Below are 20,705 nucleotides of genomic sequence, written 5' to 3' on the forward strand. Positions count from 1 at the left end.
TACTTAAAAAACCATACTTAGTAATTTGTGGCTGTTTATAGTCACAAGCAGGTACATCCTGGTGCTCTCTTTAGCGTAAATAATTGGGTAACTTTCAGGTCTTTGGAGCTTAATGCTAACTTTGGTATAACAGCTTAAATAAGATTTATTAAGTTTCTAGCTAATAATTGGGCAGCAACACGAAATATATATTACAGAGGGGGAGAGAATAGCAATATACTTGAAATCTGATACTTTGTACTTAGTATATGGCATTATACTAGATATTTTGGGTTAGCTACTAGAAGCTGACAGTCTGTAACGCTGCAGCAAAACTTAAACACAGGCAGTGTGACAAGATACAATATTTCACACTGGAATAATAGCTTGATTAATTAAGAATAATACAAGTATATATTTGGCACAGATTTTGTGAGCTTGTTGAACTTTACATATTTTATTATAATGTTGAATGACTATTACTAAATACTTTAGCGTACAGTATCAGTAAATGCAGACTATAGCCAATCAAAACTAGTACATGCTTGGTGACCCCCCTCATAATTGTAGACGGATTATTACATAGAAACTAATACAAACTTGACCGAATTACAAGACAACTAAGTAACATAGTTTTAGTTGTATACTGCAGTAACACACTAAGTGATAACTCATATGAATAAGTGATATATACATAGATCAATATTCAGTTATGTGAAGCTTAAACTCGTGAGTAGTGGGTTCAGTTTTCTTGTTTAGACACATCTTACTAGAACCTTGATTTAAGCAATAAATAATCCAAATCCCTGAGTTGTGATACACATATTTCAATTTGTCATAACTTGAGAGCAAATTTACCTACTAAGACCTCAGTATTCAATTGTATTGGGTATATAAAATACCAATATCCTTTTGTGGTAATCTAATAGATTGGCCATATATAAGGCTATATAGCCACAGGGAAGATTAACCGTTATTTACACCCGTAACACTACCAAGGTCTTATAATTGAATTACTAAGTATCCTATATATTAGATACTGTGATGGCTAAGCATTAAATAATTGCAACAGAGAGAGTGTTTTTAACATTTCGAAGGGCAGCATACACACATACTTCATGCTGTCTTTTTTATGAAATCAACTAATAAAGGTTATATTTTAAAATTGGGCATATTTTTCTGTCTCAAGTTCCAGTAACCGACCGAACTAAACTAAATAATTTAATTCAAGTGCAAACAAGCATTCTTTTTGGACTATCCTGCTCTCATAGCAGAGATAGCCCTTTTGTTGTAAATATAATTAAAATATAATTAAATAGTTCGAATGATAAACATGATAAAAACATTAGGATAATGAACATCGATTGTAAACATAATTAAAATTTTAAAAATTAGAATATTAAAATATTTCAATATTTGAAACTCTCCATCAGTAATAGTAATGCAAAGTGGCAGGTGAAGAGGGGGGGTGCATGGTTATATTAACAGAAGTACTTGAAATCACAATTACCATAAGACCTATCTCTTTCAGTAATAGTAATGCAAAGTGGCAGGTGAAGAGGGGGGGTGCATGGTTATATTATTTTCATACTAGCATAGATTAGGCACACCCCCACATAGAGTATATGTAGGCATTTGAAAGAGATAGGTCTTATTGTAATTGTGATTTCAAGTACTTCTGTTAATATAACCATGCATCCCCCCTCTTCACCTGCCACTTTGCATTACTATTACTGAAAGAGATAGGTCTTATTGTAATTGTGATTTCAAGTACTTCTGTTAATATAACCATGCACCCCCCCTCTTCACCTGCCACTTTGCATTACTATTACTGATGGAGAGTTTCAAATATTGAAATATTTTAATATTCTAATTTTTATAAATTTTAATTATGTTTACAATCGATGTTCATTATCCTAATGTTTTTATCATGTTTATCATTCGAACAATTTAATTATATTTTAATTATGTTTACAATCGATGTTCATTATCCCAATGTTTTTATCATGTTTATCATTCCAATGTTTTTTAGCCCTGGGTCGTCTCCATATAGGAGGCTATATGACAATGTTTATCTTAATAGGTTTCTTGATATTTCTATATATCAAAAAATATATGATTTTTTATGACATTCCAGAAGACATTCTATATGCTTTTCCTAAATAGATATCTCTATAGGGACAGTGAAATTATTGCTTACATTTTAGGACCCTTTTAGATTGTTATATTTTTTAAATAAGAATCTTCTATTTTATTTTATTGTATTCCTTAATAGTGTCATATCCACTATAATATTTATTACTTTGATGTCTTCCCTAAGTAGAATACATTTTTCATTCACTCGTCTTTTCTGTCAAAGAAGGGCCTAACAAGCAGCCTTACAATTTTCAAAAATAGCTAGTTACCTTAGGATAGATTAAGCCTATTTTCAGATCAGGCATGGTAAATCTAAATATATGACTGAAAATTGTTCTATTCATTCACTCTTATATTGGTTTCCATGGTGATAAATGACTGAACACACACTTCCGGTTTGCCGATTTTAGGCAAATATTATCTTTCAAATATTAATGAAACAAATAAAAATGAACATGTACTTTATTTGAAACATAGCATGAATTTACCATGAAACTAGGAACATATATACAAAAATAGAATAAACTCAATAGTACTTCCAGGTCATCAGGAACAGGAAGTATAGGTTATATTTTTTTACTTCCAGGTCAACAGGAAAAGGAAGTAGAGGTTATTTTTTTACTTCCAGGTCAACAGGAACAGGAAGTAGAGGTTATTTTTTGGCGCCAAAACAACACTGGCACTTATTGGCCAGTAATAGCTATAAAAGGAGCTACCATGCTAATCCATCTATAGTCTTGATAAAGGCCCAGTTCTTAGGGCCAAAACGCGTTGACATATATGGTAAGCTTCTTTTCAATTACTGACTAAGTTTGAATAGCAGTTTTGCACTATGTTATATTTGTTTTATTACAGGTATATCTTTGAACGAATTGATCCCTGAGACATAGGATCCATTTCTGTATTTTTTCATCGTTTACACACAGGAATAACTTTTTAGGAGCATCTCTTCACATCTTGTATTCACATAAGGGTCACTTTATAAGTGTGTTATTCACTTTAACACATCCTAAATATTCATTTGGATTATTTTTTACATTTTTTCCTTTTTCTTTTTTCATTTTTGTGTACACACATTTTTGACTATTCACGCCCACTTCATCACATCATCTTTTCAGGATTTTTTGGATATTCACAATAATTTTTGAAATTTGATTTGAAAACCACTACGTTTTTCTTTTTTACACACTTCATCATTTCACCGTTTATCGAGGGATATATAAGGATAACTGTTTTAAAATAGAATCTTCATATTGGACATTCACTCTCTGGAAAGAATTTAAAGTTTGGGACCTACATATTTATGGACACCTACTCAGTAAATTGATGTTTTTATATTTATTTTTTATCCAACCATCAACAGCTGTTTTATTGTAATTTATTTTGTGATTAAGATTGTATATTGTTGTGGTTTTTAACCACAATTGTATTGTTTTTTATATAGATATATGCATATTTTATTGTTAATTTTAAGTGGATCCACTTTTGTATCTTGTTTGTATATTTTAGCTATAAGTAGCTTATAAAATATTTTATATACCCCTATAGAATTTCAATATATTTTTTATTTAAATAATCTTGTCACTACTAGTGTCTTAGCCTTTTAGGAGGCGCTCTGTGTATTTATTTTTAGCATAAATTTCCTTTTTGCCAGTTTGGCTTGAGCCGGTGTTGGATGGTCCTTCGGATCTCTTACGGGTTCCTCTTTTCTCCCTCTCGGGGGTTGATAGATGTTTTTTGGTGGAGTTGAGTGCCACAGGTTTGACTCCTCGGAAGCCTTGTGCTTAGCAGACTCTGAGTCTGAGTGGTCTCTAGCATGGCTTTGCAGGTTATGTAACTGATGAGGAGTTACCCGGGCTTCCTGTTTTTCGCTTGTCGTATGTAGTTTTTTGTGGGGTGTAGAGTAATTTCAGGCTGTGATGCCTTTCGAAGGAGCTGCCTTGTTTGTACCCACCCTTTGTTTGCATTCAGTGTCCTCTAGCTTGGGTATTGTTTTCCCAAAAGTAATTCATGCAGCTGTGGACTTTTCCCGTTTAAGAAGCAAAACATAAATTATGCTTACTTGATCATTTTCTTTTCTTCTGACGAGAAGAGTCCACAGCTCCCGCCCACGCTTTATTTATGAGGCGGCTGTACATTTTTGTTCTTCTGGCACCTTTTTTCACCCTGATATTTCTCCTACTGTTCCTTGTTCCCTTTGCAGAATGCCTGGGGATGAGGGAAGTAGGGTGGGTATTTGAAGCCTTTGGCTGGGGTGTCTTTGCTTCCTCCTGGTGGCTAGGTTCTAAATTCCCAAAAGTAATGAATGCAGCAGTGGACTCTTCCCGTCAGAAGAAAATAAAATTATCAGGTAAGCATAATTTATGTTTTTATTGGCTATTGCCTCTGCAGATAAGGCAGTTTTACGTACTAAATTAGGTTTTCTTCCTAAGGTTGTGTCAGATCACAACATCAATCAGGAGATTGTGGTTCCTTCCTTGTGTCTTAATCCTTGTTTATCAAAGGAACGCTTACTTCACAATTTGGATGTGGTTCGCGCCTTGAAGTTCTATCTTCAGGCTACTAAGGAGTTTAGACAATGTTCCTCTTTGTTGTCTATTCGGGGAAGCGTAAGATGCAGAAGGCTATTTCGACTTCCCTATCTTTTTGGTTAAGGAGTGTCATCCGCTTAGCTTATGAGACAGCGGGACATCGTCCTCCTGAGAGGATAGCGGCTCATTCCACGAGAGCAGTGGCTTCCTCTTGGGCCTTTAAGAACGAGGCCTCTATAGATTAGATTTGTAAGGCCGCTACCTGGTTTTCCTTACATATTGTTTCAAAATTTTACAAGTTTGATGTTTTTGCTTCGGCTGAAGCAGCTTTCGGGAGAAAGGTTTTGCAGACTGTGGTGCCCTCAGAATAGGGTCCGCCTCTTCCTTTTTGTTCCCTCCCGTTATTCATTCAGTGTCCTCTGGTGCTTGGGTATAGTTTTCCCAACAGTAAAGAATGAAGCCGTGGACTCTCCCTATCTTAGGAAGGAAAACATAATTTATGCTTACCAGATAAATTATTTTCCTTCCGGATATGGAGAGTCCATGGCCCCGCATGTTTTTTCTTGTCTATGGGTGGTCCCCTATTATTTATTTTATTCTTCTGGCACCATTTATACCCTAATGCTTCTCCTACTTTTCCTTGTTCCCTCGGCAGAATGACTGGGGTAATGAGGAAGTGGGAGGGATATTTAAGCCTTTGGCTGGGGTGTCTTTGCCTCCCCCTGGTGGCCAGGTGTTCTATTTCCTAACAGTAAGGAATGAAGCCGTGGACTCTCCCTATCCGTAAGGAAAGGAATTTATCTGGTAAGCATAAATTATGTTTTCTGTTTCGAATTCAGGGTATCGATGACCTAACCGGGGAGCCACTGGTCAGACAAGAAGCGGATAAGCCAATTAACGTGGATGCCAGACTGCGCCAGTACAAAGATGTTGCTAAACCTGTTATAGAATTGTACAAGTGAGTTATTCTGTCAGATGATAAATATACAAAATGATATGATACCCATATGCTAAACCTGTTATAGAATTGTACAAGTGAGTTATTCTGTCAGATGATAATTATACAAAATGACATAATACCCATATGCTAAACCTGTTATAGAATTGTACAAGTGAGTTATTCTGTCAGATGATAATTATACAAAATGATATAATACCCATATGCTAAACCTGTTATAGAATTGTACAAGTGAGTTATTCTGTCAGATGATAATTATACAAAATGACATAATACCCATATGCTAAACCTGTTATAGAATTGTACAAGTGAGTTATTCTGTCAGATGATAAATATACAAAATGACATAATACCCATATGCTAAACCTGTTATAGAATTGTACAAGTGAGTTATTCTGTCAGATGATAAATATACAAAATGATATAATACCCATATACTAAACCTGTTATAGAATTGTACAAGTGAGTTATTCTGTCACATGATAAATATACAAAATGATATAATACCCATATACTAAACCTGTTATAGAATTGTACAAGTGAGTTATTCTGTCACATGATAAATATACAAAATGACATAATACCCATATGCTAAACCTGTTATAGAATTGTACAAGTGAGTTATTCTGCAAAAGGACATAATACCCATATGCTAAATCACTTGATCACATAAAAAAGGAAGATATTTTACCTCAAAACATCTAACAATAGTAAGTGCTCAGTGAACAGTTATCTTCAGCTATTGTCCAGATACATTTTTGAAAAAAAAAAGCAAATAGCCATTCAGCATGAGCAGTGCTACGTTCATGCTTTGCTTTACGATGATATCATAAGATGTTACTGAAATCTCGCGAGATTTCATATCAGACCTCCTTAAAGTAAGCAGGGAAATTACATGACTGTGCTTACACATGCCAGATGCATGCTGCCTTGCAAGTCCCAGGACAAGCATCCTGATTGGCTGGCTGCTGAATGTCCCTTTAAAATGGGATGTGGCTACTGAGGAAACTTTGAGGTAAAATATCTTCCTTTTCTAGTCGGCTTTTTACATCTAATCTGCTTCAACATTTGGGTATGATTTCCCTTTAATTTAAATTAGTACTATTTTTAATGGGGGGAAGTTTAAACGCATCTGTGCATCTTGAGATCTGTCACACTGAAGTCTTGGCAAGGCGATTGTATGCTGTATACTGCCCCCTCTTTAACACAGTGTAATGACTTAGACTGTTTTCAGCTAACTGGAAAAGGGGGAAGCCATTTTACTTATAAGGGACAGTCAAAATAAACTGACCGTATTCAGATAGAGAAATTTTATTTGCAATTTATGTCTATTCACAAATTAACTTAGTTCTCTTTGTATCCTGTATTGAAAAGCATATCTAGGTAAACTCAAGAACAGCAATGTATTAGTGGGAGCTTGGTGACGACTGGTGGCTATGTACATATGCCTCTTGTCATTGGCTCAGCAGTGGTGTTTATCTTGGGTCTCTGTTTTGCATTGCTCTGAAAGGGACATGAAACCCACATTTTTTCTTTTATGATTCGTATAGAGCACCGGTTTTCAAACCTGTCCTCAGGCCTCCCCAATAGGCCAGGTTTTCAGAATTACCATGGATTAGAGGAGGTAAAATAACCTTGTTTACTAATCAGCTGATTATGTCACCTGTGCTCTAGTTCAGATATCCTCAAAATCTGTCCTGTTAGGTATGAGGTTGAAAAAAGACAGAAATCCATCGAGTTCAATCTATACAAATCTTATAATACTTACAAAAAAAGCTCCAGTCGAGTTTAAATTAAGACCATTAAAAGGTGACCCATTTAACACAAGAAATCATATCCCTGAATTTCTAGCCAGAAATCTATCTAAACCATTTTTAAATATATCTAAGGTATTGGCATTCACAACCTCCTTAGGTAATGAGTTTCACTGCTCTTACAGTGAAGAAAAATTTACATTGCAGGGGATTAAATCTCCTTTCCTCCAGCTTTAAATTGTGACCTCTTGTCACAAAAAAATGTCTTTGTATAAACAGAGCTTCTGCCATTCTATTATAAAATTTGCTTCTTTCTCATGTTATTTGTTAAAGAGATAGCTAGTGTGAGGGCGAGGGAGGTCTGGGACTCTGTATGCAGGAATAGAAAACCAAAACAAAGTCTTTTCTTGAACAAACTTTACTGAAGAAAAATAATGCAGAAACCGGTAAATCAAATTGAGGTCAATATTGAACCAGATTTAGAACAACTAAAGTGTTTATACAATGAAAACTTTAAGCACAAGTCTCTCAGCAAGCACAGAACCCAGCGGGTACTGTTGGTGAGGTATTTTGTAATGTCCAGGAACAAGAGAGCATACATAGTTATCACAGCAGAGGCCTTTTGATCTGAGCATTAAAGATAAGCATACCCAAAGATCACACCAGAGGTCTTTGGTCTCAGCAGTAGGATAAGCATACACAAGTATCACAGCAGAGGTCTTAGTAGAATAAGCATACACAAGTATCACTGCAGAGGTCTCTGGTCTCAATAGTAGGATAAGCATACACAAGTATCACAGCAGAGGTCTTTGGTCTCAACAGTAGGATAAGCATACACAAGTATCACAGCAGAGGTCTTTGGTCTCAGCAGTAGGATAAGCATACCCAAGTATCACAGCAGAGGTCTTTCATCTCAAAAGTAGGATAAGCATACACAAGTATCACAGCAGAGGTCTTTGGTCTCAGCAGTAGGATAAGCATACACAAGTATCACAGCAGAGGTCTTTGGTCTCAACAGTAGGATAAGCATACACAAGTATCACAGCAGAGGTCTTTGGTCTCAGCAGTAGGATAAGCATACCCAAGTATCACAGCAGAGGTCTTTCATCTCAAAAGTAGGATAAGCATACACAACTATCACAACAGAGGTCTTTGGTCTCAGCAGTAGGATAAGCATACACAAGTATCACAGTTGAGGTCTTTGGTCTTAGCAGTAGGATAAGCATACCCAAGTATCACAGCAGAGGTCTTTGATCTCAGTAGTAGGATAAGCATACAGAAGTATCACAGCAGAGGTCTTTGGTCTCAGCAGAAGGATAAGCATACCCAAGTATCACAGCAGAGGTCTTTGGTCTCAGCAGTAGGATAAGCATACACAAGTATCACAACAGAGAAGCAGGAACAAGGCAATAACTTGTACTGAGCAGCCTTATACCTGTATAGGGAATCCCACACCTGTGCCTTCCAGGTGGGAGTCCTAACAATCAGAGGCCTGCCCTTTAAATCTAGGCAGTGTGTGGCTGCGTGCGCAGCGGCAGCTATCGATCAGACTGGTCTCGGCGTCTCTGCACGTGTGACGCCGAGATGGATCGCCGGAGGCCCCGCATTCGCTGCAGCAAGCAGCCAGGTCAAGGACCCTTACAGTGCCCCCTCTTTAGGCGTAACCTCCGGAGACGACTGTGAGCAGGATGGTGAGGATGTTTCTTCCTGTAATCTCGGATGCGTGCTGGAGCATGAACCTCAGATGCCTGTACCCAACTTTTCTCCTCAGGACCATATCCTTTTCAGTGGATGAAGTACTCCAACCTCCCTCTATGGATTCTGGCATTTAGGATCTCTTTAACTTCATATTCTTCTGATCCATCCACCATGACGGGTCCTGGAGTAGATGGTATATGGGATAGAAATGGATCAGGTATTACTGGTTTGAGAAGAGAGACATGAAACACTGGGTGAATATGATAGGAAGATGGTAATTGGAGATGTATTGCAACTGGAGATATGATCTTAGCAATGATGAAGGGTCCAATAAAACGAGGACCTAATTTCTTGGAAGGGAGAGTAAGTTGAAGATGAGAGGTTGATAAATGCACTTTATCCCTTACTTGATAATCGGGGGTAGGACGTCTTTTCCTATCACCATAGCGTTTGTATTGTTACTGAGCCTCCACTTACCTTTTCTTTACAATTGAGAATGTATGTTGAACTTCTTGTAGACGTTGATCATTGATCAGCGGCTGGTACTGAACTTTGAAGAGGAGAGCCAGGCAATATGGTTGGATGATACCCATAGATACACAAGAAAGGAGACATGGATGTAGATCTATGAATTTGGTTATTATAAACAAATTTGTCCAAAGCAAGGTATTGAATCCAGTCATCTTGTAATGTTGTGGTATACCATTGTAGGTATTATTCAAGGGTTTGGTTTGTGCGCTCCGTTTGACCATCTGTTTGGGGATGAAAGGCAGTAGATAGTGCTTGCTAGATATGCAACCCCTTGTAAAAGGCAGTCCAAAACTTAGAGGTGAACTGGGAACCTCTGTCGAATACAATAGTTTCCGGTAAGCCATGTAAACGGAAAATCTCTTGGAGAAATATGATAGCTGTTTGGTTAGAATCAGGTACACCATTGGCAGCAACAAAATGGGCCATTTTAGAAAACCAGTCAACCACAAACAAGATAGAAGTGTAGCCTTGAGCAGAGGGTAAATCAACAATAAAGTCTATGGCTATATCTGTCGAGGGTCTCGTGGTTACAAGGAAAGGCTGTAGAAGACCAACAGGGGCTTGTCATGAATCTTTATTTATTGCACAGACAGGTCAAGATTGTATATAAGACTTAGAGGCCTATTTATCAAAGGTCTGTCTAACCTGATCCGACAGTGCGGATCAGGTCCGACAGACCTCGCTGAATGCGGAGAGCAATACGCTCTCTGTATTCAGCATTGCACCAGCAGCTCTTGTGAGCTGCTGGTGCAACGCCGCCCCCTGCAGATTTGCGGCTATACCAGCTGGGGGGTGTCAATCAACCCGCTCTTACTCGATTGGTTTGAGTTGTCGCAATCTCTGTCCGCCTGCTCAGAGCAGGCGGACAGGGTTATGGAGCAGCAGTCTTTAGACACGGGCCCTCAAGCTACATTCGGGGCTTGATAAATGGGCCTCTTAATGTCTTTTTGCATACCGAGCCACCAGAATTGACGATTAATTAATTCCTGAGTTTTGTTTATGCCACCATCCACCCAATGGTATATCGTGAAAATAATGTAGTACCCCGGGAACCATAGAAGATGGTACTACCACTCTGTTGTCCTGAATCTGGTACTCAGGATACTGTGTAGATGCTTCTGACGGATTAAGGGTAGATTTGGGTTTTGAAGTCTGTTGACGGATTGTGTCCTATAAAGAGGCTTTATTGGCTTTAGAAGTGCTTAGACTGTAGGATAGTGGTTTGTTCAGTCTCTATTTTTGGCACTAGGACAGTATAAAAAATAAATATTAAACCGACTAAAGAAAAGTGCCCATCGGGCTTGTCTGGCTCTAAGTCTACGAGCAGTACGCAGATATTTAGGTTTTTCTGTGATCTGTATACACAGTAATTGGGTGATCAGCTCCTTCCAGAAGGTGTCTCCATTCTTTGAATGCTGTCTTTATGGCAAGTAATTCTCTGTCCCCATCATCATAGTTTCTCTCTGCCGGGGAGAGAACTTGAGATAAGAAAGCCACAGGGTAAAGATAATCCCTATCACCAGCTCTTTGTGATAATACCGCCCCCATGGCGGTTTCAGAAGCATTAAATTCAACATAAAAGGGTTGTTGTGGCTTAGGCAAAATTAAGATAGGTGAGGAGGTGAAAAGTTGTTATTTCGATTTTCAAAAGCTAGTTAAACTTTGTTAGTCCAGCGAAATTTAACCATCTTTCTTCTGTTATGTGTGATCAGTCCACGGGTCATCATTACTTCTGGGATATAACTCCTCCCCAACAGGAAATGCAAGAGGATTCACCCAGCAGAGCTGCATATAGCTCCTCCCCTCTACGTCAGTCCCAGTCATTCTCTTGCACCCAACGACTAGATAGGATGTGTGAGAGGACTATGGTGATTATACTTAGTTTTTATGACTTCAATCAAAAGTTTGTTATTTTAAAATAGCACCGGAGCGTGTTATTACTTCTCTGGCAGAGTTTGAGGAAGAATCTGTCAGAGTTTTTTACTATGATTTTAACCGGAGTAGTTAAGATCATATTGCTGTTCTCGGCCATCTGAGGGAGGTAAAGGCTTCAGATCAGGGGACAGCGGGCAGAGGAATCTGCATTGAGGTATGTAGCAGTTTTTATTTTCTGAATGGAATTGATGAGAAAATCCTGCCATACCGTTAAAATGACATGTATGTATACACTTCAGTATTCTGGGGATGGTATTTCACCGGAACTACTCTGTTAAAGGTCACTAATCCTTTTTAATAACTATTTATCATGTTAAACGTTTTTGCTGGAATGTAGAATCGTTTACATTGCTGAGGTACTGTGTGAATAAATATTTGGGCATTATTTTCCACTTGGCAGTTTTTTTGCTTTATTTGTGACAGTTTCGTTTCTCTTCACTGCTGTGTGGGAGAGGGAGGGGCCGTTTTGGCGCTCTTTGCTACGCATCAAAAAATACCAGTCAGTTACTTTTATTTTTCCTGCATGATCCGGTTCATCTCTGATAGATCTCAGGGGTCTTCAAACTTCTTTGAAGGGAGGTAAATTCTCTCAGCAGAGCTGTGAGAATTCTTATAGTGACTGTGAATAAAAACGTTGCTTTGTATTTTTTATGTCAAATTTAATTATTGTTATTTTACTAATGGGAACAAACCTTTGCTAAAAGTTTTGTTGTTTTAAAGTTTGATGCTATAACTGTTTTTTTTCAGTTCACTATTTCAACTGTCATTTAATCGTTAGTACCTCTTTGAGGCACAGTACGTTTTTTGCTAAAAAAGATTATAACCAAGTTGTAAGTTTTTTGCTAGTGTGTTAAACATGTCTGACTCAGAGGAAGATATCTGTGTCATTTGTTCCAATGCCAAGGTGGAGCCCAATAGAAATTTATGTACTAACTGTATTGATGCTACTTTAAATAAAAGTCAATCTGTACAATGTGAACAAATTTCACCAAACAGCGAGGGGAGAGTTATGCCGACTAACTCGCCTCACGCGGCAGTACCTGCATCTCCCGCCCGGGAGGTGCGTGATATTTTGGCGCCTAGTACATCTGGGCGGCCATTACAGATAACATTACAAGATATGGCTACTGTTATGACTGAAGTTTTGTCTAAATTACCAGAACTAAGAGGCAAGCGTGATCACTCTGGGGTGAGAACAGAGTGCGCTGACAATGCTAGGGCCATGTCTGATTCTGCGTCACAGCTCGCAGAGCATGAGGACGGAGAGCTTCATTCTGTGGGTGACGGTTCTGATCCAAACAGATTGGACTCAGATATTTCAAATTTTAAATTTAAATTGGAGAACCTCCGTGTATTACTAGGGGAGGTCTTAGCAGCTCTCAACGATTGTAACACCGTTGCAATACCAGAGAAACTGTGTAGGTTGGATAAATACTTTGCGGTACCGGCGAGTACTGACGTTTTTCCTATACCTAAGAGACTAACTGAAATTGTTACTAAGGAGTGGGATAGACCCGGTGTGCCGTTCTCACCCCCTCCAATATTTAGAAAGATGTTTCCAATAGACGCCACCACTCGGGACTTATGGCAAACGGTCCCCAAGGTGGAGGGAGCAGTTTCTACTTTAGCTAAGCGTACCACTATCCCGGTGGAGGATAGCTGTGCTTTCTCAGATCCAATGGATAAAAAATTAGAGGGTTACCTTAGGAAAATGTTTGTTCAACAAGGTTTTATATTACAACCCCTTGCATGTATCGCGCCGATTACGGCTGCGGCAGCATTTTGGATTGAGTCGCTTGAAGAGAACCTTAGTTCATCTACGCTAGACGACATTACGGACAGGCTTAGAGTCCTTAAACTAGCTAATTCCTTCATTTCGGAGGCCGTAGTACATTTAACCAAACTTACGGCTAAGAACTCAGGATTCGCCATACAGGCACGTAGGGCGCTGTGGCTAAAATCCTGGTCAGCTGATGTTACTTCTAAGTCCAAATTACTTAATATACCTTTCAAGGGGCAGTCTTTATTTGGGCCCGGTTTGAAAGAGATTATCGCTGACATTACAGGAGGTAAGGGCCACGCCCTACCTCAAGACAAAGCCAAAGCTAAGGCTAGACAGTCTAATTTTCGTCCCTTTCGGAACTTTAAAACAGGAGCAGCATCAACCTCCACTGCACCAAAACAGGAAGGAGCTGTTGCTCGTTACAGGCAAGGCTGGAAGCCTAACCAGTCCTGGAACAAGAGCAAGCAGGCCAGGAAACCTGCTGCTGCCCCAAAGACAGCATGAACCGAGAGCCCCCGATCCGGGACCGGATCTAGTGGGGGGCAGACTCTCTCTCTTCGCCCAGGCCTGGGCAAGAGATGTTCAGGATCCCTGGGCTCTAGAGATCATATCGCAGGGATACCTTCTAGACTTCAAATTATCTCCCCCAAGAGGGAGATTTCATCTGTCAAGGTTGTCAACAAACCAGATAAAGAAAGAAGCGTTTCTACGCTGCGTACAAGATCTGTTATTAATGGGAGTGATCCATCCGGTTCCGCGGTCGGAACAAGGACAAGGGTTCTACTCAAACCTGTTTGTGGTTCCCAAAAAAGAGGGAACTTTCAGGCCAATCTTAGATTTAAAGACTCTAAACAAATTCCTAAGAGTTCCATCGTTCAAAATGGAAACTATTCGGACAATCTTACCCATGATCCAAGAGGGTCAGTACATGACCACAGTGGATTTAAAGGATGCTTACCTTCACATACCGATCCACAAGGATCATCACCGGTATCTAAGGTTTGCCTTCTTAGACAGGCACTACCAGTTTGTAGCTCTTCCATTCGGATTGGCTACGGCTCCAAGAATCTTCACAAAGGTTCTGGGTGCCCTTCTAGCGGTACTAAGACCGCGAGGGATTTCGGTAGCTCCGTACCTAGACGACATTCTAATTCAAGCTTCAAGCTTTCAAACTGCCAAGTCTCATACAGAGTTAGTTCTGGCATTTCTAAGGTCGCATGGATGGAAAGTGAACGAAAAGAAGAGTTCTCTCTTTCCTCTCACAAGAGTTCCATTCTTGGGGACTCTTATAGATTCTGTAGAAATGAAGATTTACCTGACAGAAGACAGGTTAACAAAGCTTCAAAATGCATGCCGCGTCCTTCATTCCATTCAACACCCGTCAGTAGCTCAATGCATGGAGGTGATCGGCTTAATGGTAGCGGCAATGGACATAGTACCTTTTGCACGCCTACACCTCAGACCGCTGCAATTATGCATGCTAAGTCAGTGGAATGGGGATTACTCAGATTTGTCCCCTACTCTGAATCTGAATCAAGAGACCAGAAATTCTCTTCTATGGTGGCTTTATCGGCCACACCTGTCCAGGGGGATGCCATTCAGCAGGCCAGACTGGACAATTGTAACAACAGACGCCAGCCTACTAGGTTGGGGCGCTGTCTGGAATTCTCTGAAGGCTCAGGGACTATGGAATCAGGAGGAGAGTCTCCTTCCAATAAACATTCTGGAATTGAGAGCAGTTCTCAATGCCCTTCTGGCTTGGCCCCAGTTAACAACTCGGGGGTTCATCAGGTTTCAGTCGGACAACATCACGACTGTAGCTTACATCAACCATCAGGGAGGGACAAGAAGCTCCCTAGCAATGATGGAAGTATCAAAGATAATTCGCTGGGCAGAGTCTCACTCTTGCCACCTGTCAGCAATCCACATCCCGGGAGTGGAGAACTGGGAGGCGGATTTCTTGAGTCGCCAGACTTTTCATCCGGGGGAGTGGGAACTTCATCCGGAGGTCTTTGCCCAAATACTTCGACGTTGGGGCAAACCAGAGATAGATCTCATGGCGTCTCGCCAGAACGCCAAACTTCCTCGCTACGGGTCCAGATCCAGGGATCCGGGAGCAGTTCTGATAGATGCTTTGACAGCACCTTGGAACTTCAGGATGGCTTATGTGTTTCCACCCTTCCCGCTGCTTCCTCGATTGATTGCCAAAATCAAACAGGAGAGAGCATCAGTAATTCTAATAGCACCTGCATGGCCACGCAGGACTTGGTATGCAGATCTAGTGGACATGTCATCCTGTCCGCCTTGGTCTCTACCTCTAAGACAGGACCTTCTGATACAGGGTCCATTCAAACATCAAAATCTAACTTCTCTGAAGCTGACTGCTTGGAAATTGAACGCTTGATTTTATCAAAACGTGGTTTTTCTGAGTCGGTTATTGATACCCTAATTCAGGCTAGGAAGCCTGTTACCAGAAGGATTTACCATAAAATATGGCGGAAATACCTATACTGGTGCGAATCCAAAGGTTACTCCTGGAGTAAGGTTAGGATCGCTAGGATACTGTCTTTTCTACAAGAAGGTTTAGAAAAGGGTTTATCAGCTAGTTCATTAAAGGGACAGATTTCAGCTCTGTCCATCTTGTTACACAGACGTCTGTCAGAAAATCCAGACGTCCAGTCCTTTTGTCAGGCTTTAGCTAGGATCAAGCCTGTGTTTAAAGCTGTTGCTCCACCATGGAGTTTAAACTTAGTTCTTAACGTTTTACAGGGTGTTCCGTTTGAACCCCTTCATTCCATTGATATAAAAATGTTATCTTGGAAAGTTCTGTTTTTAATGGCTATTTCCTCGGCTCGAAGAGTCTCTGAGTTATCAGCCTTACATTGTGATTCCCCTTATCTGATTTTTCACTCAGACAAGGTAGTTCTGCGTACTAAACCGGGGTTCTTACCTAAGGTAGTCACTAACAGGAACATCAATCAAGAGATTGTTGTCCCATCCTTGTGTCCAAATCCTTCTTCAAAGAAGGAACGTCTTTTACACAATCTGGATGTAGTTCGTGCCCTCAAGTTCTACTTGCAGGCAACTAAAGATTTTCGCCAAACTTCTTCCTTGTTTGTCGTTTACTCTGGACAGAGGAGAGGTCAAAAAGCTTCTGCTACCTCTCTCTCTTTTTGGCTTCGTAGCATAATACGTTTAGCCTATGAGACTGCTGGACAGCAGCCTCCTGAAAGAATTACAGCTCACTCCACTAGAGCTGTGGCTTCCACTTGGGCCTTTAAGAATGAGGCCTCTGTTGAACAGATTTGCAAGGCTGCAACTTGGTCTTCGCTTCATACTTTTTCCAAATTTTACAAATTTGACACTTTTGCTTCTTCGGAGGCTATTTTTGGGAGAAAGGTTCTTCAGGCAGTGGTTCCTTCTGTATAATGAGCCTGCCTTTCCCTCCCGTCATCCGTGTACTTTTGCTTTGGTATTGGTATCCCAGAAGTAATGATGACCCGTGGACTGATCACACATAACAGAAGAAAACATAATTTATGCTTACCTGATAAATTCCTTTCTTCTGTTGTGTGATCAGTCCACGGCCCGCCCTGTTTTTAAGGCAGGTAAATATCTTTTAAATTATACTCCAGTCACCACTTCACCCTTGGTTACTCCTTTCTCGTTGATTCTTGGTCGAATGACTGGGACTGACGTAGAGGGGAGGAGCTATATGCAGCTCTGCTGGGTGAATCCTCTTGCATTTCCTGTTGGGGAGGAGTTATATCCCAGAAGTAATGATGACCCGTGGACTGATCACACAACAGAAGAAAGGAATTTATCAGGTAAGCATAAATTATGTTTTTTGGTAAGAGCAGTTATGGGTTGAATAATACGAGAACATTTCCTTATAAACCTTCTATAAAAGTTTGCAGAGCCCAGAAAACATTGTATGGCCTGTTTTCTTCTTAAAACGGGGAGAGTCCACAGCTGCATTCATTACTTTTGGGAATTACAGAACCTGGCCACCAGGAGGAGGAGGCAAAGACACCCCAGCCAAAGGCTTAAATATCTCCCCCACTCCCCTCATCCCCCAGTCATTCTTTGCCTTTCGTCACAGGAGGTTGGCAGAGAAGTGTCAGAAGATTACGGCGTAGTCTCTTATGGAGGGAAGTACTCTTTGAGATAGGACTGGAGTTTTAAGTAGTCCTGTCAGCCTCTCAGTGAGAGCATGGATGAGTCCGGAGATGCAGGGAGAGTCTTTCTGCGAAACCATCCCGACTCATATTAATAGCTCCATTAGCAATCAGCGTTGATGAGTTTCGCTGCCTGCTTTCTTCACTCAAGTCCATGTCAGAAGCAACGCTACTATCTGTCAAACTTGGAGGACCGTGTTACTGTAAGATCGTTTCATTTTCCTTTCATTGTGGGAATGTAATGTAAATGATAGAAGACAGGGTCTCAGTGGGACTCCTTTTTCTTTATGGAATCAAGGCTTAATATTTCCTGAGGGGGATTATTGAGCAGTGGGGGACTTTAATCATGTTTGTTATGTGATTCTGTCTGCCTATGTGTAGAATGTTGAGCTCATGACTATTACGGAACGTCCAATTTTTTCAAGCTACGCAGTTCTTGTGGACTGTCGCGCTTTTCTTTGGCCTACATGTCGCACCTTGTGACCGGGCGTGGTCACATTTTCGTTCTCCATTTCTGTATTCGTGACCGAGTGTCGATGGAGAGGATCTGTTTCTCTACTTGTCTGGATCATAGGATGTGGTGAGTGCCCCAGCCTTTGGGGGTGTACGGTGCCAGTTGGTTTTGTTCTGATTGTTCGGAGAAGGATTTCTCTGATTCAGATTCTGTTACTTGCGTGGATTGTGGGGAGGCCAGAGTAATCCAGCCAAATCAATTATGTTCTATATGCCGTAATAGAGTGCTCTCTTCTCACTCTGGGGTGAGGCTAGAGAGCGCTGAGCCATCCGCCTCTGAGGATTCTGTGTCCCATGAGGTGCGTTCTCTAGAATATTCTGTTCCTACCCAGGCAGTTTTCCCGAATACCATTACCCCTTCTCCGGAAGGTTTATTTCCACCAGAGGTTACTGCATGGTTCCGCATGGCCATATCTTTGGTGTTGGTGCACTTACATCTTCCTAATTGCAAGCGAAGAGTTAATCCGTGTCCACTTAACCTGGGGTGTCAGGTGCAAGTTTGATTGTATCGGATCTTTTCTCTGGGGAAGTGGTTTCCTCTGAGGCTTCAAGGGTACAGCCTTTTGGGTCGGGGCCTTCAAATGCCCCGCCGGAGGTGGATTTTGCATTTAGATTCAGACTTGCGTGCCTGCGTGTACTGCTGCGGCATATATTGGCGGCTTTGGAGGATTCCAGTTCTGATTCATCAACGGATTCTCAGGCTTCTAAATCAGATGGCAAACAGCACTAGACAATGGGGGGATGAGATCCTACTCCTGGTTGTCTCTTGTTTTTTGTGTATCTAATCCCAGCTCTGAACTCCTGAGGATTAGGATATCTGACAGGCTGGTCCTGTTAGTGTTTCCATTCCTCTTTGGCGTTCACCTGTGGGTGCGGCCTATTTTCTTTTGATCCAGTTAGGATGTGTTTTATTTCTTTATTTTGGAGCTCGTGGCTGTTGTAGATTTTCCTTGTTAGGGAAATTCCTTTTTATCTGGGATTTTGATGCTAGCGATTTCATGGTTGCATTAGATGTTACGACAATGTTTAAGCCTCAGTGCTTATTTGTCTGTCGTTTGTCTGTTTTGTTTAGTCTATCCCTGCTAGGGTTTAGAACTTTCAGTTAGCCCTTGAACAGTTCGGGTGTACCCTGGTCAGCAGGCTGGACCTGGTTGGGTACTAGTTCACTCTGTTCTTTTGAGATTGCATGAGACATTTTGTATCCTTGACAACAGGCTGGCCCTGTTTAGGTACTAAGTTTGCTTACCTCTTGTTACAAGGTTGTTTTTCTTGTTTCTACATGTTATGAGGCCCTTCTATCCTAGATATCAGGCTGGTCCTACTTTATTTCGTCTTGGTGGGGCGTCCGATGTTGGTCGTACTCGATACGAAGTGTTTTTGTCCCTGCATAGCTTACGTGGTTTGCTGGGATTACGAATTCTGCTATGGCAGTATATTTGTAGTTCCTGAGGTCCTTGGACAGGAGCTAGAGTCCTCCCTTCCGAGGGGGGAGGATCAGATCACTGCTTGGAGATCTCCAGTACCTGATGTAGGGGAAGATTATTCCCCCTATTGGTAATCCTTGTGGATTGGAAGATCTCTTTTAACAGTGTTTCTCTCCTCTTTTTTGAGGATTGCTATGCTTTTCGCTTCCCCTTTCCTTTTGGGGTAGGACTTTAGGTCATCTGGTTGCGGACTCGGTTCTTAGGAACCGTTTTTTTGTCCTTGCAGTATCCCCCTTTTTGATCCTATATACCTGGGGATCTGGGGGATTGTTATGCAGTCTTTTTTGCCATCAACCAATAGTTTTTAGGATGCTCATTCATTCGTTTATTCCTTGAGCTGTAGGTTTTCTGAGGGTTGATCCAGACTGGATCTTTAGAGACTGTCATATTCTCCTAATCATGGAGTTCTGATCTCTTTTGGGCCTTCCTTTGTCTTCGGACTTTGTGGGTGTTATCTTAGAGGCCTTTTTGGGACTGAGTGGACAACCACTGGGATACATCATGAGAGATCAGAGTTCAAGACCCCTTGAAGGGTATGGAAATTTTCAATTCCAGGTAACTTTGTGGTTGTTCTGCAAGGTTTTTGGTCTTGATACGGCACCTGGTTTTGGGGGGTCTGTTTTTTTTTAACCTTGTCTTTGACTTGGCATTTTGGTTGATCTGTTTTTCCAGATTTTAATAGTCTTGGATCTGTCCGGTGTTCAGTAGTAGGCTTGTTTTCCCGGTCCTGGGGAAATCTCCTTGTTCCTACTGGGGTGGTTCTTTTCTCTCTTCTTGAGAGATGGAGGAAGTTTTTCCTGGAAATTTCTTTACTGGAATATTCCTGGTTTTCTTCATTTTCCTTCTATTTGGGAGGATCTGGTCTACTACGTCTATCCAGTTGGCTCCTCCTGAGGTAGTTTCCTCATCTGACTCTAGGAGTTCAGTGGGTCGATGGTTTATCTTGTCTGCAGTGTACCCTCCCTTTGGGTTTCTGAGGGGTAATGAGGATAGGTATCCTGGATCCCGAGTTTATCTCCTTTCTGCTTCTTCCCTTAGGAACTTGTGGTTGGAGATTCATTATCTGATCTCCAGGCCTTGTCGATACTGGGAATTTTTAATCTTTCTTGTCCTTTGGGACATTGACAGTCGCTTCTGGTATAGGACGGTTCGATCGGAGTAGGGGGTCAGGAATTCTGACTGCTCTGTTTGGGCATCGAGCATGTATCTTGTCTCCCGAAGGATC

The 20,705-nt window shown here is 40.8% G+C and overlaps 1 protein-coding gene across 2 annotated transcripts in view; it reads left to right on the plus strand.

Moving 5' to 3' along the window:
* Positions 1 to 20,705, plus strand: part of AK4 (adenylate kinase 4) — a 373,778-nt gene that overhangs the window by 334,999 nt on the left and 18,074 nt on the right. For both annotated transcript variants that reach the window (XM_053693679.1, XM_053693678.1), the window contains exon 5: positions 5,486 to 5,604. In XM_053693679.1, coding sequence (XP_053549654.1) covers positions 5,486 to 5,604 — 119 coding nt within the window. The remainder of the gene's footprint in view (positions 1 to 5,485; positions 5,605 to 20,705) is intronic.

This window comes from Bombina bombina, chromosome 10, assembly GCF_027579735.1.
Source record: "Bombina bombina isolate aBomBom1 chromosome 10, aBomBom1.pri, whole genome shotgun sequence".
Lineage (NCBI taxonomy): Eukaryota > Metazoa > Chordata > Amphibia > Anura > Bombinatoridae > Bombina > Bombina bombina.